The sequence below is a fragment of the Castanea sativa genome, chromosome 9 (assembly GCF_040712315.1).
Source record: "Castanea sativa cultivar Marrone di Chiusa Pesio chromosome 9, ASM4071231v1".
Taxonomy (NCBI): domain Eukaryota; kingdom Viridiplantae; phylum Streptophyta; class Magnoliopsida; order Fagales; family Fagaceae; genus Castanea; species Castanea sativa.
Genome location: NC_134021.1, coordinates 16,312,307 through 16,338,686, shown reverse-complemented (window position 1 = coordinate 16,338,686; position 26,380 = coordinate 16,312,307). Strand labels below are relative to the sequence as shown.

At 34.7% G+C, this 26,380-nt stretch overlaps 3 protein-coding genes, 1 non-coding gene and 1 pseudogene across 4 annotated transcripts; 4 read left to right on the top strand and 1 right to left on the bottom strand.

The window, feature by feature from the left end:
* The first annotated feature begins 875 nt into the window (after positions 1-875).
* On the top strand, positions 876-3,045 carry LOC142609421 (gamma-interferon-responsive lysosomal thiol protein-like). The gene is made up of 5 exons (XM_075781004.1): positions 876-1,178; positions 1,722-1,787; positions 1,967-2,107; positions 2,490-2,582; positions 2,657-3,045. The coding sequence occupies exons 1-5, from the start codon at positions 876-878 to the stop codon at positions 2,750-2,752; spliced, it is 699 nt and encodes a 232-aa protein (XP_075637119.1). The 3' UTR covers positions 2,753-3,045.
* A 1,174-nt stretch (positions 3,046-4,219) lies between these two features.
* On the top strand, positions 4,220-5,468 carry LOC142608833 (gamma-interferon-responsive lysosomal thiol protein-like; annotated as a pseudogene).
* A 1,039-nt stretch (positions 5,469-6,507) lies between these two features.
* LOC142610026 (kinetochore protein SPC24 homolog) lies at positions 6,508-10,630 on the bottom strand. The gene is made up of 5 exons (XM_075781741.1): positions 10,199-10,630; positions 8,656-8,797; positions 8,459-8,560; positions 7,059-7,132; positions 6,508-6,929 (listed from the first exon to the last, which is right to left on the bottom strand). The coding sequence occupies exons 1-5, from the start codon at positions 10,374-10,376 to the stop codon at positions 6,823-6,825; spliced, it is 603 nt and encodes a 200-aa protein (XP_075637856.1). The 5' UTR covers positions 10,377-10,630; the 3' UTR covers positions 6,508-6,822.
* A 95-nt stretch (positions 10,631-10,725) lies between these two features.
* Positions 10,726-10,807, top strand: TRNAS-CGA (transfer RNA serine (anticodon CGA)). Its single transcript has one exon. It is a non-coding gene; the product is annotated as a tRNA-Ser (tRNA).
* Positions 10,808-17,499: 6,692 nt separating this feature from the next.
* Positions 17,500-25,048, top strand: LOC142609872 (ubiquitin-activating enzyme E1 1-like). Its single transcript, XM_075781595.1, has 7 exons — positions 17,500-17,726; positions 17,929-18,365; positions 19,341-19,558; positions 21,042-21,836; positions 22,070-22,938; positions 23,037-23,469; positions 24,250-25,048. Exons 2-7 carry the CDS (start codon positions 17,939-17,941, stop codon positions 24,844-24,846), a joined length of 3,339 nt encoding a protein of 1,112 aa, XP_075637710.1. The 5' UTR covers positions 17,500-17,726; positions 17,929-17,938; the 3' UTR covers positions 24,847-25,048.
* The last annotated feature ends 1,332 nt before the right edge of the window (positions 25,049-26,380 follow it).

The window sequence follows — 26,380 nt, the reverse complement described above, 5'->3', positions numbered from 1 at the left end:
AGTTGTGGCATTGATGACTTCTTTGTAAAGTTTGTCATCACACATCTTAATTTAGTAAAAATATATCAAGTTTAGCTAGCATCTTCATTGTGCAAGTCTTAATTTCTCAGTAAGAAATAGAAATAAACCTTTTATACAAGAAAATTAGAAAAAAAAAAAGGTTTGAACTACCTTCCAAAAAGGCATAACATTAATAGAAAATTTTGACCTAACATGTCATTCCTGTAAGTTTTGTCTGCAAGGAATTATAGTCCATACCTAAGCCTGCATATCTTTTCTTTTTGTTGAAACATGTAAAAGAAGCACTCACCATCAATCCTTCTGTCATATATGAATATAGGAATAGGAAGTTTCTTCAACTCGAACTCCTCTTAATTCTTATGTTGGACCATATTAAACGAGTTCACATGAATGGTAAGAAGATCGTCACTCTAGAATGGCTGCAAAATTCAGTATGACCAAAGTAGTTCATGGCTGAGATCATTTCACACGTGGTGTTGAAACAACAAACTGGACTTAACATTTTAAAGAGACCAATTAATAAGATTTACAAGCTGTACAAATAGAATGTGTAGGATAAGTATCATTTGAGAATGTAAAAGATAATGACCATTAAACGCAGAGCTGACTTTAGCTGGAGAATTATAGTGGAAAGGGACAGAAATCTGCAAAATGTATAGTGTAATTGTTAAAGAAATTGACCAAAAATCAAATTGTTAAGCTATTGCAGTCAGTTTCTGCTGGCCTTTTAGTCATTGAATATGAAAATAAAGTCATTGATGTCATATTACACATTCAAAAGCAACAACTTGCTCAAATTATATATACCCACACGTACCCTTCTAGAGACGATATTACTATGGTCTCAAAACAAAATGGCTTCTACTAAATTAATTTTCACGCTTGTAATAGCTTTCTTGTTGTCCTTTTTCATATCCCCTTCTCATTCCTATTGGTTTTTTCCTACAAATGGTGATGGTCTCAAGGTCTCTGCCAATGATTCTCCAAAGGTTAATCTGTCTCTCTACTATGATACTTTGTGTCAAAATTGCTCCACTTTCATCGTGACAAATCTGACAGAAGTCTTCAACAATGATCTCATCACTGTCATCAATCTCAGGCTAGTCCCCTGGGGCAATGCTTACATTAATAAAACAAACAATGCCATTGTTTGTCAGGTAACATTTTCATCTCCATTTGGCTTTTTGTTATTTTTTACAAGCATTTTTGTGATACGTGCATGGCCATTTTACCACAATGTAGTCATATTTGATTCCATGTACCTAGTAGAGTTCACTTGGCATTAGTTGGAGGTTGGAGGTTCAAAATTTTGACTTCCATTTGGTTCTGAAAAGTCTGTATGAATAAAATTTATAAAAATAGAGACTTGAACCTTTACATGTTATAGTGTTATAATCAGTTGAATGGATTCTCAGCAAATCAAACTGAGAAAACTGGTTCATAAAGCTCCAATCTGAAGTCTCTTAGACAAAGTTCCATACTTTATTCATTAGCAATATATGGGCCCTCCTTTATTTTTTGTTAATTAACCTTTGGAATGTAATTCATTCTGCTTATGACAAAATTTTGGAATCATATAATTCCAGCCAGGCAGATGTCATCATGCCCCACATAGTGTTTGTGGCATGGACTAAATCTTGTTCAATTTTTCAACATGATTGCTGCTCGTCTGTCTCGACTTTTAACAAAAAAAATTGCAGCATGGACCTGATGAATGCTTACTAAACACTTTGGAAGCTTGTGCTATCAACGTGTGGCCCGATGCGGTAAGACTGCTTTTTACCCCTAATTACACAAAAGTAAATCCTAGTACAAACTTTTGATGAATTGAAAAGACATTTTCTAGTGAAACCTAATGTTCATATTAGTACCAATGTGGAGTACAGTTACAAAGTGTCTGTAGAGCATGTAACCAAATTTACAGATGGTACATATTGTTTTGCAGAACAAACATTATGCTGTGATTTACTGCTTTCAGTTTCTGGCCATTGAGGGAAAACACAGAGACTGGAAAAGTTGTTTCGACACGCTGGGGTTGAATAAGACATCCGTTTTGGACTGCTATATCAGTGGCAATGGATCAAAGGTAAATTTCAACTCTTCCATTCATTATGGTTGTCTTTATTATCTATGCTTCTAAATGCTGATTATACTTATTTGTCAGCATTATTACTATGACCACTACTTGAATTGCATTTATTAGCTTTAGAATAAGAAATCAATGATATGACCCACAGAGTTATTCTCTAAATAGTGAAAGGACCCCCGTGATTTACTTGAATTGTCTCTTTATTTAGACTCCAAAAACATGTAAATGACTGTTCATCTTTAAAGTGGTCTTCTTCTTTTCTTTTCTTTTTTCTTGGCTTCTGGTGCTTGCAACTTGATTTTTGGATATTTGTTATTTTTATCTTTCCTTATTGAATAAATATACGTTAGGCCATGAGATATACTGCTTTCCTATGCAGCTTCTACAAAAGTATGCTGATGAAACTGGCCATTTAAATCCACCTCATAGATTTGTGCCATGGCTGGTTGTCAATAATCAACCACTCCAAGAGGTAGTCCTATCTAATTTTTTAGCATTCCTCATCTCTTTCTTTCTCTCATTGATATATGGCTGTTCTTAATGCAGGACTATAAAAATTATGCTACCTATGTCTGCAAGGCATTCAAAGGCAGTGGAGCACCTCAGGCCTGCAAATCACTTGTACATAAGAAGATCAACTAACTAGATTAGAGGGCATATCCTATTAAATAAGTTTGCCTTATATGTAAAATAAGAATAGCAGATGTTCTTAACAATTTCTAAAGGCAACAAAAAATTTCATGTGTAAACCTTTGTGATGGAAGCTTCAAAATGATTTCCAATTTTAATATGAAAGAAAAATCCAGAGGCTGACCAAGAGGAATTACCTAATCATCAAATTATAATTTAAGTTTCAGTTTGATCAGATTCATCAGAATAGTTTACTAAGTTCAAATGTTATAATTGACTTGAGACTATACTTTATCAAGAAGAAGTTAGTTGTTTGAGTATCCATCTCTTTTAGTTCTGTGCCACTCCCTCCCTCATCTAACATAGCCACTTAACATAGTTCTAATTGAACCTGTTAGTCGCAGTCACACTTTTTTTTTAAAACTATAGCCACAGTTGTGCCAGACACTTACCTTTCAAGAAAGATGTTAGCTATAAAGTTACAATAGTAATTCCAAGGCTAAAGATAAACCTGTTTACTAAAAGATTAAAACTTGATCCCAGAAGTGGTGGCGTTAGTAAATTAAAATAACATTGTCAGGGCTTTCACCAAAAAAAAAAATGTTTCTGCAAATGGAATTCACAAAAACAAACAAATGCTATGTCTTCAACTTTTGGTGAAAAAATTAAATACGAAATACAAGGAAGAAATATGAAAATTACTTTATAGCATCCTTTTGTTGAGGATTTTAAGGACATGAAATTTTAGCTTTATAAATTTGATCTTACCATTAAGACTTTATAATTTAACAATTTATAGAGGCAATCTCTTCTACTCTATGAGAGAGAGAGAAAAAAAAAAGACAAAAATGGATCAAAGTGGACCAAAATGGACCAAACTAGATTGAATGGACCAAACGGACAAAATTGGATCAAAATTAATTGAAGTGGACTGAATGGACTGAAATAGATTGGAATTGACCAAAATGCTAAACTGATGTGGCTTAATAGAAGCATAGCTTGTCAATTGAAACTGCAGAGAGATAGTATTTCATGGGAAACAATGGGCAGTCTAAAGCTATTGCATTAGTGCATTAGTTGTCTAGTCACCTGATTTGGTTAGTGCATTAGTTGTCTAGCAACCTCATAATTAATGAAGGGGTTAATTCATTTTTAAGGTGCATTTGCACCCTTTGCTTTAATTAAGGTAGTAGAAGTAGATGGATCATGGACAACCATAAACTCAAAAATTACCAACTAAAAACAATAAATAGAGAGCATCACTATTAGTAATCACTCTCACAACCGTACATATTATAATTTTATAATTTTTTTTTTTATGGATATAATTTTATAACTTGATTAGCTCAATTAAACTGTGAAAAAGTGGAAGGCACTTTCATAATTAAGAGGAATTATAGCATAAGTGGGTACTTCAAGCTGCTATATATATGTCCATGCTACATGAGAGCTAGGTATAAATGTGCTAGGCTCTACAAAATGGCTCATCTTAAAATCTTCTCCTTCATTGTTCTAACTTCTCTGATGTTCATGTCAATTCCTCCATTCTGTTCTGCTGACTATCATAGCAACCGAGATCAAGCTCCACCCCAACCTCCAAATGCTAAGTTGTCTCTAAGCAAAACTCCAAAATTCAATCTGACTTTGTACTATGATTTACTGTGTCCATCTAGCAGGGATTTCATCATAAAGGACCTAGTGAAAATATTTATGGAGGACCTAATCAGCATTGTCAACCTCCGGCTTGTCCCATGGGGCAATGCTCTTATTGTAGAACCCAACAATAACATAATTTGCCAGGTCACATTTTGATCTTCATTTTCATTCATTCATTTTTTTTCCTCATGCATTTAATAATCTACTTAAGATTAATGATTAGGACACTTTCTCAAGCATTTAAGCCTATGTGTTTTTGGTATTAATGTTTTGCAGCAGGGCCCAGATGAATACAACCTGAATGCTATAGAGGCCTGTGCCATTAACATCTGGCCAGATGTGGTAAAACCTGCTCTCTTTCAGTCTTCCTCAATTCTCTTAAAAATACATCATACAAGTTACAACCTATAGTTGCACTGTTATCAAGTTTTAGTCAATAAATTGCTAGCATAACATGTATAACTAGCCTAAATTGTTGCAAATAATATGAACTACTCAGATAAAATGAAATGTAACTCTAATGCAGAAGCAACATTTCAGGTTCATCGAGTGTGTTGAGAGTCAAGCCTCTGAAGGGAGGCAAATAGGAAGAAAACACATGGAAATCTTGTTGTCAAAAATTGAGTTTGAGTCCAAAGCCTGTTTCAGATTGCTACAATAGTGGCCTTGGGAGAGAGGTAAAGTATCATCAGGTTATCAGATTATGTTATGGTTTATTGAATTAGAATCATTAGTGAGAAACCTCTAATCTATTTGTGTAATGAATCGATATGCAGCTTTTACTACGTCACGCTGATGAAACAAATCATCTTAATCCGCCTCATACATTTGTACCATGGTTGATCTTGGATAACCAACCATTGTAAAAGGTTAGCTTTTAATCTCTCTGTCACACGTGCACGCATTCATGCTAATTCTTTACTTCTCGATGCAGGACTTCAAAAACTTTGTCACCTACGTTTGCAAGGCTTACAAAGGCCACCTTCGAATAGCTTGCAATGCCATTCAATCCATGCATGGGTCACAAACAGCTTCATGGATGCAACATATGAAGATGGAACCTCTCGCCTAATTCAGATATGGTTCTACATCTCCTTCGGCTCTGTCCATCATGGCTGGTCTGCTACTATTATAATAATAACTTGCCAGCTTGTTTATGGTGTTTAGATGGAGGGAACTACTGTTTGTATGTCATAGTGGATGTACTTATGGCTCTACTAGAAATTTATGTCGGTTATATGTAACTTTGGTAAGCCTTATCCCCGTACTAATTGATAGTTATAATATAATCTTCAGTTACAGAACTCACTAAATTGAAACTATAAATCTAGGGACAATTTTTCACATGACCTATCATAACTGATGCGTAATAATTTGATATCAAAGATATATCCATGTGAAAATGATGTTGCTCTAGTCACAACTTACTACCTTAACAATTGTGAAGAAAGTTGTCACCCTAACATTACTCATATTTAAATTACATGCCTAACTTCAAATGAGGAGAAAACTAATTAATCAATTGAACAACATACCCTACAAACCAAAGACATCAAACAACAAAATTTTTTTTTTTACAAACATGTCGTCAAGCAACATGCCATTTATATCTTTGCTAGCTTGATATGTCATGTAAACACCTTGCTTGGAGAATTCTAGCAAGTTTGCTACAAATCTTGTCAGTCAGCATATTGAAATTGTCATAATAAGATCCTTTAAAATGCCTAGGATTACTCCACCATAAAGTTCTTAAAATCCTATCCATTGGTTTGGAAATAAATGTATTAGATGTTACCATGTCTTCAACATTTAAGAAAACATCAAGGTGAGTTGCTATTATAATTATTGATGATGTGACAAAATCCAATCCTATGTTTTCCAGATAAATGGATATAATTTTAAGATTCCTTAGTAGTGTTGCCCTGATGACTCTAGAGAATACTAATTCATTCTCATCCAATCACAATACAATAGAGATGCAAGCTATGGTTATGGTGGGATTGTAATGATGGTAACTAGACAACGCTTGTTGTTGTGGAAATTTCAAATTAGAAGTGACAACCTTAACACCAAAAAATAGTGTATCATAAGTATGGCTAATCTCACTTTATTTTATTCTTAATCAAAATTGTCTATAGCACTAAAAACTAGAAAAATACATTTCCACAAAACATGACTACATTTCTTCAACAAAATACAAGTGGAAACCGAAACTAAAATTCCTCCTGCAGGCACCAGAACCATTCTAGAATAAACACTGGAAAATATGGCTCTACAATAACTTATTACAAACACAAACCTAACTAAAGATTACAGATTTGAAATATGCAAAATGCAGTCCCTAAAAATACCAGACAAAAAGTTCTAAAAGTAGTTAGCACACTATATTACACAAACTGTCTGAAAGGGAGAATGTCCAATATCTATCATGAACTTATCATTTTCCAAATGCCATTACATGCATCAACAGGATCTATCTTTGTCAGGTCAAATTCAAACCTTTCAACCACCTTTTTCTCCCTATCCACAATATCTGCAATTAAAAAGGTTTAAGGAGAACACAGTTGTTACAATATTAGCCAGCCTTGAATCTGAAAATAGCCCATGCAAAAGAAACTCGATCAAATGAAAAAAATAATGGCAAACCACGATAAAAGGATACGGCCTGAAATTTTGGACTGATCATCTAAGTTTGGAATAATATTTGTGACAGAAGCATACAATGAAAGCATCCTCCTGCAAGACAACACAAAAATGTTTCATTTTTGGATTTCTGGAACTCTAACTGTTAGTCTCTTATTTGCACACACACACACACACAGAGATCATCAAAAAAATGCAACAAAAGATTCAGGACAGTATTTTCATGGGCAATGTGATACAACCCTCAATTTTGGTATTATAAGAATAATAACTTGTTGAGTGCTGCAAAAGATCCCAATATTCCTCACCCAGAAAACTTCTAAGGGTGCACCAGTGGTACTAAGTAACACTAGGCCAGCTGTCTTCTAGCATTGTCAAAAACTAGAGAGCATCTAAGCTGTGTTTCATCTTTCATATGAGTTAATTTGAGCAATATTTTGTGAATCTGAAACATCTCCTAGTGGGATAAACTTAGTTTGTCAAGAACCACACAAGTAAGAGTTCCTAAAAAGATATTTAAATGAAAAGTCTGCCTTGGATTCTTTTTTTTTAAAAGGGAATTGGGCTTTGAAAAAGCCTTTTCTATTCCATCACAGTTGCTCTTTTGCTTGCATTGATCATTCAAGCCCCAAAATGTTTTCTAAATATGGACAGATGTCATATCTAAAAATGAACATAAAAAGACAGAACAAAACCATTGACTTAAACATGAAGATTCATGAAACAAACAACATAACTAGTATAGGCTTATAATTATGACTAGAAGTTATCACTGTCTTTCTAAAAGACAAGAAGATCCAACCGCACAAAAACCCAATTGCCAACTCCTGTGTGGTTTGTTGTAAGAGCATGGACTGCCTTGAACCAAATAACATATTCAAAAAGTAAAGTTCATGAACCTAAATTAGGGTGTAAAATAAAAAAATTCATAAAGACAAGAATATCTCACAAACTTAATTCACTTTATAAGGTTCCAATATTGGTCAAGCTTGCAGTAGTTAAACCAACCTTGCTGACTTGTATGTTAGTGTGTTTGGATGATTTTATCTGTCTATCTTGTTCCATTTGCAAAAGCACAGTTGTGCATTGAAAAAGGCAATGCTTTAAAAGGCAGTACATTTTGTTTTAAAAGTGAAAATAAGCTCATCCAAACAAATGCTTACATATAAAGATGTGACAGCAATTGTTAGAGATTCAGAAAGCCATAGCAATGATGGCCTACAGAACTTGACACTGATAAATGAACACAATTTCTTTCTCAAGACATTAATGTTAGATACTTAAACAAATAAGCACTCAAGAATTAGTTAGTTTAATTTTTATTTTTGCTAGATTCTCAGTTACTCTTATCATTCTGAGTAAGAATAGCTACATGTATGAAATTCTCATGATGCCATAAAACAAGAAACTTATACTTACTCCGCCCTCATCTCATCCTGCTCAAGTTTCTTCAGAGCTTGCCTTCGTTCTTGAATTGGAATACTTTGGAGTTCCAGATCATTAATCTCATTGTTTATCCTTGTGTTGTATGGAAAACAAAGACTCAACAATCAACGCCATCAAAATAAAACCAATTATCTGAAAAAACTTACAGTTCATATTGACAATATACTTATCTAAGCTCATCCATAAGCAAATGTTCTTTCTCGATTTCCACTTCCAATTCTTTCTGAAGGAGGTCAATTTCTGCATCTGCAGCAACCTCAGATTTTGCCTCCTCTGTCTTCTTCTTACATACATTAATCTTTTTCTGATAATCTGCTTCATATAAGAAAAGGTTACTGTATGATATAGCAACAACAGGATCTGAATTCAAATGAACAAGACTTGTATACAAGCAATTGAGATCCATCCTGTTAGCTAGAGTGAAAACCTATACCTCAGCACATGATGTTGACTAGCATGAAACAAAACAATTGTCAAAATGCTTATTGCTTGAAAGCCCATCATACCTTCAACTTATTCATCTTAAAAGCATTTTTAAAGCAAACTAAACTCCACACTAACATCTTATACTCTACTACATCTTTTCTAAACCCCTGGATCAAAAATTAAAATAATATGAGCCCAAGTTGAACAATTCATTACAATTTCCAATTCTGTCAAGTCAGAACAAAGGGTGCAATCAAAAATATTTACAAGCTTTGGAGGTTAGGATGAAAACTTTTATGAGAAAAAGATATAGAACATAGCGGAGGGTGTCCCAACAGGTGTGTGTGTGTGTGACTCACCAATTGAGAAAAGATAACGAGAAACAGATATAAAGGAAGATCTTCAATAAAATAAGAAAGAGTTTATCACGGCCCACGAGCTTCAAAGGATAAAGGAAACCAATTCAACTGCCTTGGAACAACAAAACAAAAAGAGTCAACAAATCCCACCCCCACCCCCACCCCCCCAGGGAAAAAAATGGGGAACCTTCTGTCCTATATCTTACTATGGAGCAATCTGTTAATTCCTCTTTTGCTATGAATCATATCAAAGTGAGCTCCATATGCGCATACTATCACAAAAATCCATCTTTCTGAAATTTCCGTTAGTCCTCTACTGACAGTACACACTATGATAGTGCGTAGCAACTCGAATTGAATACAAAGAAGTCTCAATTCTTCTTCTAACATTACAACTGTTAAACTACCAAATTCTCCCAAAAGCTTAAATTGTTAGGAAATTGTGAATTTAATCATTTAACCATAATTCTAACAATAACCATGTAAAGCTTAACTAGGAATTGTAGTGTACTAGGCAAGCCCAACAACCCAACCATGGCAAAGATAAATCCCCATGCTCCTCCGTAATGCGATACATTATTCCCTCAAACCCATCTCCCTTTCATTTTTATTTTTTGGTTGGGTGATAATTCAAAATTGAAAACGCTAAAAGGTATCAGTTAAGTTGCAACGCTCTTGGCAAACACATCTCCCTTTATCAACTCATATTTATATTCCATTACTTTCACGTGGACCCATTACTAACACTGCTTTTATTAGCACCAATCCCTTCATGACACCTCAGCATTTATGAAAATTATTGTTTCACTATACTTATTATTGATTTCTAAAATATAATCACAAAGGAAAAACAGAATACAAAACGACATTTTTCATTAAAAAGAATAATAATAATAAATAAAATAGAATGAAAGTTGAAGAACTGGACCTTGGAGTGAGCTTTGGAGCTGATTGAAATCAGAGTCACAAGAAGAGCGAAGGGACTTGGAATGTTCTAGACACTGCGTGAAGCTGTTGATGTCTCTCTTGTCCTTCAGAACTCGAACGAGGTCGTCACTGTACGCGATCAGCTGCTCCACGTCCACGTTTTTTGAAGAATCGCCCATTTTCTCTTCTTAGAATGTGACTGCCTAGGGTTTTAGAATTTTCTTTTCCGAGTTTAAATTGAATTTCAAAGATAAAAGAAAGGTAAAGTTATGGGTTTTTTTTGTTCGAGTAAAGTGAAAAAAAAAAAAATGGGTTTGCTCTTTTGGATTTGGATTTTGGGGTGGAAATTGAAATCGTTTTTTTGCGGGAAAGCGAGGAAATGAGAGGGAAGGAATTTGAGGAAAATGATTTGAATGAAAAAAAAAAAAATGGAATATTAATTGCCAACGAAAATGATAAGTGTGATTTAAAATGAAGCCATTGGGTTTACGGTTAGATAATTTAAGTTGTTTAATTCTATTCGTGAGGGTCGATATGTCCGAGTGGTTAAGGAGACAGACTCGAAATCTGTTGGGCTATGCCTGCGCAGGTTCGAATCCTGCTGTCGACGCTTCTCAGCTATGTTTTTTTGCTTTGATTTGTTTATCTGCAAATTTAGTGCAACATTGGCATTAATGCTTTTCCTTTTTTTTTTTTTTTTTTTGGTAATTTGTATAAATAAATAAACCGTACCCATCATCTGATGTCCTTCAAGTGTATTTCTCATCTTTATCATATTTGCATTATATTTTATTCAAATTAATCTCTAACATATATTTGTTGATTGATTTTATCTCTCTTGTTTTACTAATTAGATGAAGGAAACTATATGGGCTAAAGTTTCGAGGCCCAAAAGATAGTTGAGCTTGGGTCAAGGCTCACCACAATTAATTTATAAAGATGGACGTTCAAACCAATGTTAGATTGTTTTACGATAATCCTAACCCAAATATGAAAAATATGGTAAGAGATTAGCATATAGATTGTTTATTAAGGAAAAAAATGTCCAGCTTATAGTCCTCATAATGGTCATGGAAACTTTTTACACTCAAGAAGATATAGATGTGAGTATTATGTTTTCTAATATCTGAATCCGATTCATAAGGGATCTTTTCCCTTTTATAGTGCTCTTACTTTAAACCAATAGTTAGATTGTTTTACGATAATCCTAACCCAAATATGAAAAATATGGTAAGAGATTAGCATATAGATTGTTTATTAAGGATGAAAATGTCCAGCTTATAGTCCTCATAATGGTCATGGAAACTTTTTACACTCAAGAAGATATAGATGTGAGTGTTATGTTTTCTAATATCTGAATCCGATTCATAAGGGATCTTTTCCCTTTTATAGTGCTCTTACTTTAACCCTGACCCTCCACATGTAAGATTGTTGATTCTCCATCAAGATACTTGTCTCATTCCTCCTTTTGAGGTCATGCTGAGCAAGTTATAGGCTATGCTAATACTGTTCAGGTGTGGTTCAACTATTAACATGACTGGCATGATTGGTGCAGTGCATTCAATGCAAAGGTGATGACTGCCTTTCTAGAAAGTTTCTTCTTCTTCTTCTTATCCACACTGGCTAACGCTACCTTCCTCAAATCACGACCTTTGGCCTTGTGCAAATTCTCTCTAACTTTCCTCAAGCTATTCTTGTCCAAGCACCCTCATCGGGAAAACTACTTCCTCAGCCACATATCTTTTTTTGGTTTTTCTTAGGCCCACTTGGAATCAAGGGGTTGATGATTGGGCCTTCGAACTCCTTAGATCTTGCCCAATAGGGCTAATCTTTATTGCCTCCCACAAAAACAATAAGAGATTAAATTTAATAAGAATATAGTATAAAATACCCTATTTACGCTCTCTAAAAAACATTGATATGATTTTTTTTTTCAAATGACAGCCTAGTGACCAAGACACATGATAACAACTAATTAAAAACTAATAGTCTAAAGCATGGTTTTAAGAACTGAACCGGTCAAAGAACCAAAAAAGAAGCCAATTCCCAATTTAATCTGGTTCTTGACCAATTTTTCTCGATTTTTTATTGGTTTTCGTGATTTTGACCGGACCGATTCTCGATCCGGTTCCTAGTTCGGTCTGGTCCAATTTTAAAATAGTGGTCTAAAGTATAAACAAATATTATATTAATGATCATTTTGTTTCAACATTAAAATTTTATGAAAAATGATTTTTTTTTTTTTAAAGCATTTCTAGAAAACTATTTTATTTCCTTATGTTTAGTAGCCACCTTAAAATGAGTTGAAAAACTATTTATTGACTTTCCTTATTTAACTTCACATGAGATATAATTGTTTTTCTTATTTAACTTAGCATGAGATATGGTTGTTTCCCATAAAATTTTAACTAAAAACAACTAATTTTTATGTCAAGTTAAATAAAGAAAGTTAAGAAATATATAAATAGTTTTCATTTGACATTTTTTTATACTACCAAATATAGGAAAACACAAAAACCTATATTCAGATCAGGTTTTCTACTGAAACAAGAGTGGTATAAGAAAACAAACAAAGCATTAAAATAAAATTAGTGCCGACTCCCTGCTCCAATCAACCACTGTAGACTCTACTTTTTCTCATCCACGAGAGCCTCATCAAAATTAGAATCACATTGTTCCTCTCAATAGCATTCTTCAACACCCCCTATTCTTCCAAGTTCCCAAGAAACAAGAATCACACTATTCATAATCACGTTTGTTTTTTCTTCTCTCATTTGCTGCGAATCCCTTTCTCTCTAGTTAACCTCAACCTCTCATGTCATGTCCCAAGCAACAGTTGTGGGGGGTTTTAGGTGGGCAAAAGTGATTCATCCAGCATGCACAATGGTCGAGACTATTGGGTTTGTTTCATGATAGGGTATGGTGGAGGGTGGTCAGTGATAGTTGTTGCCTTGTTGGAACCTGGTACAGATTGGGTGTGGTTTTATCTTATTTTATCCAGATTGTTAGTTTGAACTCTTTTCCCCTCACTTTCAAGCACTCTGTGTATAAAAAAATGCTAATAAAGTTGCAATGTATATGGTGATTGGGGGTGAGGTTGATAATAGTATTGTGACTGTTACGATGTGGTCTGTGACTACTTTTTTCTAAAATCTCTTCTTTAACTCAAAATTTAATTCGAGGGTTTTAATGAGGTTTGAATTGTTTGTAACGAGGCTTATGCTTGTTATTGCAAAAAAAAAAAATTGATTTGGCATTACATGATTGGATGTTGTATTCCACGAATTTTACACTATATCCTCATTAAATTCAGACTCAAATAATAAATAGAGTTTACAAGTATTACTCCGAATTCATCTCAAATTAAATACTCTTATTCATTCCTATTTTTGACATAGGCATTTAAGTGTTTATAATTGTGAATGTATAAATTTATGCTAGAATATCATTTATATATATATATATATATATATATATATATATATATATATAAATACAATTTAAGTGGTAAACAATCTTATTTAATTTATAATACATATTAAGAGGAATAGGAAGAAAGAAAATGATATTTTTAAATAATGATTATTTACAAATCCACGGGATGCATAGATTAAACACGGAATAGGAAGAAAGAAAATAATATTTTAAACTGAAAATATCATTTAGAAAACTCATCTTATTTAATCTATACTTTTCTATGTTTGATAGCAACCATAAATGAATTGAAAAACAATCTCCTAACTTCCCTTATTAATTTAGCTTATTGTAGAGTGTGGGGGGAGGGGGCAAGGGCCGGGGTTCAAGTCTGCAGGAGGGAATTTCACACACATATACACTTAGATTAGGCTAGAGTATAAATTCTATCTTGTATAAAAATTAAAAAAAAAAATTAGCTTACTATGAGATAAGTTGTTTTCCAACCAAAAAAAAAAAAAAATAGTGGAAAATAATCTTTAAAAATAAGTCATATTTTTTATATTGACTAAAAATAGTTTTCCTTTGATTTTTTTTTTTTTTTTGTGTTACCAAACACTAAAAAATACAAAAAATTATCTTTACACAAAGTTTTCCGTCGAAACAAACTGAGCGGTAATATATGCCATTTTATAAGAGGAAGGTGAGGGGTAAAGTATTCACTTTAAAATCCACGGGATGCATAGATTATTTACAAATAACAAAAAACAAAATCTCAAATGTTATGAACATGTACATTACATCTTAATGTACATCAAATTGAGCATCCTTTTCTTTAGTACTCCATAGGTTCTAACTATGATTGATTTCATGAGGAAGGGAAAAATAGAAAATGAAAGAGGAATAGGAAGAAAGAAACATATTTTTCTTTAAAGATATTTAATTGTTTGGAGGAAATCATAGCCAAAAAAAAAAGTCTTCATGGTGGGCTTTACAACATTTAAAAAGTAAAAGACCTAAACACAATTATTATCTCTAATCATTATTCAACTTGCTCTTGTTTCTCAAAAAAAAAAAAAAAAAATTGCTATCAATCTAAAGACGAAACAAAACGGTGAACCTAGAGGGAAAATGACTACCTCACTCTTCAATTTTTTATCCAACAAGTAAAAGGAAGATGTCAATTGTCCCTCCTCCTTTTCCTCAGGCCCAAACACAATGTTAGGAAAATGTCCCCATCGGATTAAGAAAAAGAATAAGTTAATATTGAGCATTGACATCAATTTTTCAAGAAAAATAAAGTTAAGTTAAATAGTAAGTACCTCAGTTTTTTTTTTTTTATAAAGTAACTCACAAAAAGAAAGTTAAATTAAATAGCAAGTAACTCAGGTATTAACTTTACTTTTGTTCAATTGAATTATCTAAATTTTAAATTGATTCAATTTAGACATTTTGTCCAATTATATTAAAAAAATTGCCACTAAGTATATAATTAACTAATGAAAAAAAATTTGAAAAGAAAAGTCTCACATAAAAAAATATATAATATTTTTATAAATTTATAGAGTTTTTTCATGTGAAAAAAAAAAATTTAATAGTAATTTTATAATGAAATTTATTTGAATTGAATAAATTTGAAATTTTTTAAAGAAAAAATAAATTTGAAACTTAAAACACTCCATTAAAGAAAAGTAAAATTAAAGAACTGAAATAAAATTTAATTAAACTTAATATGTGAAATTTGGATTTTAGCCTTAAAAAAAAGGGTAAATTACAAATTACATCCCTAAAGTTTGGGATTGACTGGATTTTACATTTCAAAGTTTTGAAAACTTGATTTTACACCTTGAACTTTGGTTGTGTTAGCAATTCACCCCCCACGATTAATTTATGCCGTTAAGTGACACATCGTTATGATAATGTGTTTTATTTTTGACAAATCAGCCATAAAACTACGTTATTTTAGTGATGACCAAGCAAAGAGCTGACATGCATCAAAACTACGTAGTTTGAAAGCTAAACTTAAAACAAAAACCTCCCCCTAAACGACACAATTTCAGCCAAAATTATAAAATCTAAAAACAAAAACTCACTACAAAAAACTAATTCTTACTCACTCTATTCTTACTCTCATTTTTCTTTCTTTTCCAATTTTAGTTCACAGTCTAACCAAAACTTTGTTCCTTTTCAACTATCAATAGGGCACAGAAACAAAGCATATTAAACAGCTAAAGAAACAAAGGGTAATGCCCAAGAAAATAGGGGAGGTAGCACTCAAACAGGGGATAAAAGACCCGTACCTTTGAGTGATTAGGTCCCTAAAATTATGAAATGTTTCTCCAAATTTGACAGATTCGCACAGACCTGCTACATCACACACACACACACACAAACAAACAAAAAAAAGAAAAAAGAAAAAGAAAAAGAGAGTGAGATAATGAATAGAAAAGGAATCATAGAATCTAATGAAAAACAAGAGGGAGTCATGTTTTTCATCCGGTGAAGACCAATCACTTACCTTACAACTGATTCTCTCAATCAAGGTTTTCTTTGTGAGAAAGATGGAGGCATTGGAGGTGCATATGTTGATATAAAGGGTATCAGATACGTTAGGCGCTACTATTGAGTGAAAAAAAAAAAGGAAGCGCGGGAAAAAAAAAAGTCAGTCATGTGGATCGAACCAGTGCGCTGGTTCATTAATCAGCTGTGGTTTCAGCGTGTTTCTCCGTGTTTTCTGTGGTCAGTGAAAACTAAAAAATAAAAACAGGTGAAGACCAGTTTTCAGTTTCCTTCACAATTTGGAAATTGAAAATAGTTTTTGTTTTTTTGTTTAAAAATGGTTACCAAACAAGTTTTTTGCCTTAGGAAACAAAAAATTATTTTTGAAAACAGAAAATTGAGAAAAAAAAAACGGTTACCAAACATACCCTAAGTTTCCACAAATATTCAACCACTTCAAAATGGGAACTACAAGTTTGGACGTTTAGCTTTATCCTGCAAGGAACTATGAAAACTATTCCAACCACCTAGGATTAACTTTGTTTTGGGGAAAAATTACAAGAAGTACAACTTGAATTTCCCCAACACACAATTTCCATGAAAAGAATGAATTCAAAATTTTCATCTGTATCTGTAACTGCCAAAGTAACAATTATCCCTCTACATCGAGATGCGGAGTACAACAAGACCAATAGCAGATATTGAGATGAAGGTACCTGTGCAATATTTGATCACATCATACTTTGCAGCTTCTAACTGGGTTTTTAATGAATGAATTTTCCTGTTGACAAGATTCAAAGAAACATACTTTGTGGTAACTGAGTTTTTTGTTGTGAGTTTTTGTTTTTAGATTTTAGGATTTTGGCTGAAACTGTGCCATTTAAGGGGAGGTTTTTGTTTTAAGTTTAACTTTGAAACTACGTAGTTTTGATGCATGCCAACTCTTTGCTTAGTCATCACTAAAACGACGTAGTTTTAAGTTTGATTTGTCAAAAATAAACACATCAGCATGGTGATGTCACTTAACGACAAAAAATAGCTGTGGAGAGTGAATTGTTAACAAAACCAAATTTCAAAGTGTAAAATATAGTCAACCTCAAATTTCAAGTAGTAATTTGCAATTTACCAAAAAAAAAAAACCAACACAATCATGCTAGACTTAGGGTGCGTTTGTGTAATGCTTATTGCGTTTTCCTAAGTTGCGTTTTTTGGCATATAAATGATACTGTTCATGAACCAGTCAAATGCTAAAAATAGGTAAACTTTAATTTGGAACAATAAAAAATATTTTACTATAGTATTTTTAACAATAAATTTTTAATTTTCAACAAACACCCACTAACCCCATCCACAACTAGACTGAAATGCTCCAAACACCCAAACACTTCCAAGGAATATCATCACTTTTTTTCACCGCCCCACTGAACTTTCTCTCTCTCCCTTATATATCTCAAACTTTCTTTCTCTCTCACACCAAAGAGAAATGAAAACGGAACTGAACAACACCATCGCATCTTAGCTCAGAATCCAGAGAGCCGTGAAACCCTAACCAAGCCCAAAATCCAACGCTGCACGCAAAAGAATCCCTCAACGATCGCTACCTCACAGTCCACTAGGTATCTTCTTTGCTTCCTTCTCTATCTTTCTTCTTTTATTTATTAATTTTCTTTTCAAAAAAGAAATGTTTAAATAGTTTTTAACGTGTTTGGCTATTAGATCAAGGTTCTGTGTGTATTTTCCGAGAAAAATCGACGATTTTCCCGAGAAAATTTGATTTGTTTTTTTTGTTATAATGAATATGAAATTTTGTGCGGGCAGTTCAAACTATATGCTTCCTAGAAAGAGAGGTGTGGGAGGAGAGGTCGAAACGAAGCAAGAAGGAGAAGGAGTTGAAACGACGACGTCTCATCAGATCATTTCCATCGAGACGACCTTGCCGAAGAAGCATTGCGCTGTTGCGGCCACCACCACCACCACCACCACCACCACCACCACAGAGAGGAACAACACTAAGGGAAACGACAACAACAACAACAACAACAACAGCAAAGCGATCAGCGACAGCGGCGACACATCGGCATCGACATCGGCTGCGGAAGAACCTTCCATCATGGCTTTAGGCAATGGAGCTTCGACTGATATCGATGAAGATCTCCACAGTCGCCAGCTCGCGGTTTATGGACGCGAGACGATGCGGCGGCTATTTGCATCTAATGTTCTTGTTTCCGGGATGCAGGGCCTCGGCGCCGAGATTGGTATGTAACAGTTGACGGATTATATTTTTAGTTTAATCTCAATGGTTGCTAGTGCTTTGTAGTGTCAGTATTAGGCTATCTTACCACACACAAATTACAATAATAGTTGTGATATTGCATAGCCTTCATAGAAACTGGTATGTACAAAATAACGGGTTGGAGACTTTGAGTTGAATCTCAATCTTTAAATTCATGGTTGCCAGTGCTTATTACTATCATGAAAACTGAGGTTTATGAATGTTGCTGCAAAGAAACTTGTTCTGGGATGCAGTGTCTCTGTGTCAAGATTGGTATGTAAAATTGATGGAGTTTAGTTTAATATCGATCTTTCAAATCATTGTTGCTGATGCTTTGTGTTAGTACTAGGCTATTTTACAATGACAAAGTATATTTGATTGGCATACAACAACAGTGATAGTTGTGATATTATGTGGTCATCATAAAAACGAAATTTGTTTTTTTGGGATGGATGCAGGGTCTTGGTGCTGTGATTGGCATGAAAAATTAACAATTTTTAGTTTAAAATCCATCTTTAAATATGCGGTAGCTGATATTATTAATAGTGTTCTCTATATTTCAATGACATACAATTGGTTGACACCTCCTTATGTTTTCAAGGGATACATTCAGGGTTCAAATCCCCCTCCCTGAACTATCAAATTATCAAAATAACATACAATGATAATAATGGTTGTGATATTGCATGTTAATCATAAAAAAATGGGGTTTATGAATGTTGCAGCAAGGAACCTTGTTTTCCAGGATGCAGGTTCTCCGTGCTGAGATTGGTATGTAAAATAATGGGGTTTAGTTTACTCTCAATCTTTGAGTTCACGGTTGAGGATGCTTATTAGTAGTGTTAGTTTTTGACTATGTTACAATGATGTAAAGTTGTAAACTATATATATTTAAATGACAATAGTAGTTATGATATTGTGTGGGCATTATAAAAATTGGGGTTTATGAATGTTGCAGCAAAGAACCTTGTTCTTGCTGGTGTGAAGTCTGTGACGTTGCATGATGATGGTGTTGTGGAGTTGTGGGATTTGTCTGGAAATTTCATTTTTACTGAGGATGATGTGGGGAAGAATCGTGCCCTTGCTTCTGTCCAGAAATTGCAAGAGTTGAATAACGCAGTGGTCATTTCGACTTTGACAAGTGAATTGACTAAGGAACAACTTTCGGATTTTCAGGTAATGCATTTGAGTTATTTAAACACTTGTTGGTTTAGGAAATTGCGTATGAGTTGAATGCTTAGCTTTCATTGCTAGTACCTCATGTCTGGAACATTATAAAAAATGGTTTAGTGGTATGCGTTGATGCAGTAAAGAAAATTAAGTTAAAATGTTAGGAAACAAGAAAATTATATTTAAAATTATAGTATTGATTAATAAAAAATCATGCCAAGAGAAATCACACCACATAGTATGCTAACATTGCAGAGTATGGAACTTGGTAAGACATTTAATTCATTATAGTCATAGCTTATTTCTCTTAATATTGTACCATCCTCAGAGAGGTTGGACCTAAGTGTGATGGCAAATGCCCTCTGTTCAATTGATGTATTGTGGGTACCTAAAAGCCATGTTTCCTAGATCCTGCAGAAGTGAGAATGTTGAGCACTGGGTGCAAATTCTTTTATTGTTCCACCCTTGGGTTGGTACCTCTTAAAAATTAAAGCCATTCCTTACAGAATTATATGTGCATGTAGATGGGTGGATAGAAGAAAGAGAGTTCAGCCAAGATCGATAGGAATTAACCATTTTTTGACATGTCCATATTTCAGTCTTTGTCGTTTAATTTTTCAATATGTATTATTTGTAACATAAGTCAACATAAAGTGTCTTGAAAATAAGGTCAATGAATTCAAAGAGGATTATAGACAAATAGAGTTGGCGACTTAATAGGCGCTACTAAACTTGACCCAGCCCTGGTGAGAAAAATAACTTCTCTTGAACATCTCTTTCTAGTTATGAGATGTAAACAGCAAGGGCAGCAGAGTTTAAACCAATTACACATACATCATATGTATGAAACTGCTACCACTAAGCTGCAAGTGGTAATGGCTCCAACAACAGCAACAAAGCCTTAGTCCCAAATTTTTAGGGTTGGGCACATGGATAAATGGATTTAAAATTCTCCAATAAATAACTGTCATTGAATAAATGTTTAGAATACATGAACCATTGGCCAAACAACTGAGCGGTAGAACTGGTCAGCTATTTCCTTGGTCCTTGTCCAAGGTGATGTCTAGTCTGGTTTTAAAAACTATAAGTTCAATGATTCTTGGAGTCAATTAAGTTGGGAATGACAGACCACAGTTAAAGGGGGAAATGTGGACATGTCAAGTAGTGTTTCAGCTCTCTCTAGATATTTATATCAGCCAGATAAATGTTCAAGCTTGTAAAATTCTGCTTGTTATCTGTGGCATCTGAGATTATTCTTTCATCAGGTTAGTGCTACTTGTAATAGTTGTGTTAGTGTGTTTGCTTATGAGTTTGTGAAATGAAATTATGTTTGTTCTTTAACTACTAGATGGACGTAATAGCTGCATTTTTTTTTTCAACATGACTTTAACAAAAAGTAATTTGAATCTTAAGAGAGATGTATGTGCTTTGATTCTGATTTTGTTTCTGACAAATACTATGCCTGTCTTTGGCATTTGAATTTCTACAGGTGGTAGTTTTTACAGATATTAGCTTGGAGAAAGCAATTGAGTTTGATGATTACTGCAGTAATCATCAACCTCCAATATCCTTTATAAAATCTGAAGTACGAGGCCTTTTTGGTAGCGTGTTTTGTGACTTTGGTCCTGAGTTTACAGTATTTGACGTGGATGGTGAGGATCCACATACAGGCATAATTGCGTCTATTAGCAATGACAACCCCGCACTTGTATCCTGCGTTGATGATGAGAGGCTTGAGTTTCAGGATGGGGACCTGGTTGTGTTCTCTGAAGTCCATGGAATGACAGAACTGAACGATGGAAAGCCAAGGAAGGTTAAGAATGCAAGACCATACTCATTTGCTATTGAGGAGGACACCACACAGTATGCTGCATATGTGAAAGGTGGTATTGTCACACAGGTGAAGCAACCTAAGGTTTTAAACTTTAAGCCGTTGCGAGAAGCACTAAGGGATCCTGGTGATTTCCTTCTAAGTGACTTCTCCAAGTTTGACCGTCCACCCCTCCTACACCTGGCATTTCAAGCGCTTGATAAATTTATATTGGAGTTTGGACGCTTTCCAGTTGCTGGATCAGAGGATGATGCTCAGAAGTTCATTTCTCTGGTCATTGGCATCAATGATACCTTATCAGATGGGAGGCTTGAGGCAATTGACCAAAACCTTCTTCGTCATTTTGCATCTGGTGCTAGGGCTGTGCTGAATCCCATGGCTGCAATGTTTGGTGGTATTGTTGGACAGGAAGTTGTGAAGGCTTGCTCTGGGAAGTTTAATCCTCTTTTCCAGGTCAGTCACATTAGTCAGGGATCAGTTCTGAGTGGATCTGGAAACTTGATAGATTGATAATTTGGTCTAGTTGAAGCTTTGCTTTGTCTAGACTATGGTTGGGGTTGCTCAACTGATTGAGTGAACTCCAGTGTTTTTCTGCTGTCTTGAGTTTCCCATCAACTCAAATATTATGAAATTTTATCCAATGTTGTTGAAGTTCTGATATTTTATATGTTTCTTTTTTGGCACAGTTTTTCTACTTCGACTCAGTTGAGTCCCTTCCCACGGAACCCTTGCATCCTAGTGATCTGAAACCCTTAAACAGTCGTTATGATGCACAAATTTCAGTGTTTGGATCCAAACTCCAGAAGAACCTTGAGGATGCAAAAATATTTATTGTGGGATCTGGTGCACTGGGGTGTGAGTTCTTGAAGAATTTAGCGCTGATGGGGGTTTCTTGTAATAAACAAGGGAAATTAACAATTACAGATGATGATGTTATTGAGAAAAGTAACCTCAGCAGGCAGTTTCTCTTCCGGGACTGGAACATTGGGCAAGCTAAGTCAACAGTCGCTGCTTCAGCTGCTGGTTTGATAAACCCTCGCCTCAACATTGAAGCACTGCAGAACCGCGCATCCCCTGAGACAGAGAATGTATTTGATGACACATTCTGGGAAAACCTGAATGTTGTAATCAATGCTCTGGACAATGTGAATGCTAGGCTTTACATTGATCAGAGATGCTTATATTTCCAGCAGCCATTATTGGAATCAGGGACCCTAGGTACCAAGTGCAACACTCAGATGGTTATTCCTCATCTTACCGAAAATTATGGTGCCTCTCGTGATCCACCTGAAAAGCAAGCACCCATGTGCACAGTTCATTCATTCCCTCACAATATTGACCACTGCTTGACATGGGCTCGATCTGAGTTTGAGGGTTTGCTTGAGAAGACACCGGCTGAAGTGAATGCTTATCTAATCAACCCAAATGAATACACATCTGCAATGAAGAATGCTGGCGATGCTCAGGCCAGGGACAACTTGGAACGTGTTCTTGAATGCCTTGACAAGGAGAAATGTGAAGCATTCCAAGATTGCATAAAATGGGCTCGTTTGAAGTACTTATTTTATTTAATAATTACATTTATTTAGTTTACAATATAGGATTGATCACATTTTTAACTCAGTGTCTAATGGCTTGTATTAATGGAACCAGGTTCGAAGATTACTTTGCCAACCGTGTGAAGCAGTTAACATACACTTTTCCCGAGGATGCCACAACCAGTAATGGGACGCCGTTCTGGTCTGCTCCCAAGCGCTTCCCTCGCCCACTGCAGTTCTCAGTTGATGATCTCAGTCACCTTTATTTTATTATGGCAGCATCTGTACTACGTGCAGAGACATTTGGCATCCCAATTCCTGACTGGGTCAAGTCCCCTAGCAAGATGGCTGATGCTGTTAACAAAGTGATAGTCCCTGATTTCCAGCCCAGGAAAGGTGTTAAAATTGAGACAGATGAAAAAGCTAGCACCCTTTCTGCTTCATCGATTGATGATGCTGCTGTTATTGATGAGTTGATCACGAAGTTAGAAGAATGCCAGAGTCAGTTGCCCCAAGGTTTCAAGATGAATCCAATTCAGTTTGAAAAGGTTAGTCTCCTGTTTTCTCTTCTTATTCTCTCATCCGTACTCTTTCCCTTTTCCATGTAGTAAATCGTTTTGGACTTTACTATCATTTGTTATAGTTAGCTCTAAATAATTGATTTTTATGTTGTGGCTTTTCCACCTTCTTCTGGAGGTTCATTTTTATGGTGGGTTGGGTCATATGTTTGGATATGGATGAAAGGAGGTAGCTCATACCTTTCAAATCTTCCCAAAGTTAGGTCAAGGTCTTTTGAGTGTTCTCTAAAATTGTATCCGTGAGTGGCCTATGAGAAGATTGGCATGGTGCTGGTTCACATGATGATAGGGACCTTTTGCCAAACTATTTCTATATCTCCAAAATCAGGAAATAGACTTCTTTTATATTCTTCAACATTGTTAATAAATAGATTGCTATATTTATACTTGTTCATCCCAAACTAGTGTTGCTTCTGAAAACATATGACACTGACACCTTTGTTATTCTTATAGAATTCACTCCACGCATGAGACAATCTCATTTCAGTTCGTGCTTCATTTGAAATCTCAAATACAGAATTCTGTTAATTGGTGTTAAGTTAGATTCTATTCTAGAATCATGCATCTACCATTTATTATTATTATTATTATTATTTTTATAACTATTGGCCCGAAGGGGAGGGAGAAGTTTTTAGTGCACTTAACATATTTTCTAGATGGCTGACCATAACTAGTCTGTTAAGGATCCATAGCTGATCCCAAAATTTTGGGACTAAGACTTTTTTTTTTACATGTTTTCTTTATGCCCAGGATGATGACACAAACTATCATATGGACCTAATAGCTGGACTTGCAAACATGAGGGCAAGGAATTATGGTATCCCTGAAGTTGATAAGCTTAAGGCCAAGTTCATTGCAGGGAGGATCATCCCGGCAATTGCAACCGCCACTGCCATGGCGACAGGTCTTGTCTGCTTGGAGCTTTACAAGGTTATAGATGGAGGGCATAAATTAGAGGACTACCGAAACACCTTTGCGAACTTAGCACTCCCTCTTTTCTCAATAGCTGAGCCAGTTCCTCCTAAATTGATTAAGCACAAAGACTTGAGCTGGACTGTGTGGGACAGATGGATTTTGAAGGACAATCCAACATTGAGGGAGCTTCTTCAATGGCTGAAAGACAAGGACTTGAATGCTTACAGCATCTCTTATGGGAGTTGCCTACTTTATAATAGCATCTTCCCAAAGCATCGAGAGCGCATGGATAAGAAGTTAGTGGATTTGGCTAGGGAAGTGGCCAAGGCAGATCTACCTCCATATCGACGTCACCTTGATGTGGTAGTGGCTTGTGAGGATGACGATGACAATGATATCGATATCCCGCAGGTTTCGGTTTACTTCAGGTAGGCATTTTGACAGTAAAAAAAGAAAAAGAAAAAGAAAAAGAAAAAAAAAGAGAATGCTGTCTTATGATGGGACCCTATCTTAATTAGAACTCCAGTTTAATGCATGGGATGTATGTTATAGTAACTCCTTTTCTGCATATATACCGATGGTGTTAAGTATCAATTATTGTTCAATACCAATATTGGCGTTGCTTTGCTTTTTAGGTTGAGCCATGGTTTGTGGTTGATTCCTAGTGTCATTAATCTAACTGGAAAGATTGATTTTCGAGAGGAAGGTAGACCAGAAAACGAGTTTTCTAGATGCATTAGTGGGACATTCTTTCTAATTGATAGCAAATTCTTGTGGTTAGGTGTCTGGATTGTTACAGTTAAATAGTCGCCATGTACTTGGCCACTGGCATGGCAATCGACATAAAAAAACAAGAGCAGGAAAAAAACAACTTAAAGAAAAAACTAATTGCAAATTTGATCTGGGATCTCATTCAAATTTTGCGACTTTCATGAGATAGAAAAATAATTGCAATTTCTCTCTGATATCCAAATCAAATTGGCGAGTTTCATGAGATGCATGGTGCTTTCAAAGAAAAATGGGATGGGCTAGTCATGGCCTCATGAGATTGCAAGTGATACTTTCTGCTTTGGAGGTCACGTTTTATGCTAATTAGGGATTAACCTGGGGAATTTAATTCCTTAATTATTGTTAGAATTGTGATTAAATTATTAAATTCAAAACTTTTTAATAGTTTAAACTTTGAGGACAATTGGTAATTTAATAAGTATAATTTATTAAGGGGAGTTTATTTAGGGATAAACAATGTTAGAATTTTGGTTAAATAATAATTTTAACATTTCTAGGTGAATGTGATTCCTGTTTTCACCGCTTTATATTGTTCTTGACCATGTTTACCGCTTGGTACGAATCCTCTCAGGACTGCCTTATCCAATCACTTATTAGTGTCAAGCATTTGGGGCAGAATACTAGCCCCATTTCTGGATTTATTTTTGGCTCAGAAAACATTTGTACTAGAGCTCATGCTTGAAATGTGATCCCATTTAAGCCGCGAGAACGACCATTTTCTCTCCTTTAATCATTTCATATTCTACAAATATTGCACTATGATAACAATGAACCAAATAGAGACAATGGTTGAATGATTATAAAAGACTAATCATAGGGGTTCGTGGCAATCAACTTATTGGTCGCTTCGCCAGTCAATCTCTGAATGGAGGCAAGTTAAATCAGTGGGTTCCTGAATTAAATTCTTGCTATTGGAACCAATAGAAATTCATGTGCAAGTAATGCAAAGTGGGAGCAATGTTAGTTGACTTCTAAGTTTTAAGACAATGACCTAGGAGTTGGGACTTGGGACAATTACGTAAAACATAATAGTGATAGCAACTGCTATGTAATGTAACTCTCGGAACATGGTATAATATATATATATATATATATATATATATATATTTTTTTTTTTTGATAAGCTTCAATCTATTGCTGGAAAAAAAACGAGGAACAAAGTTGGGACTCTTCCTTA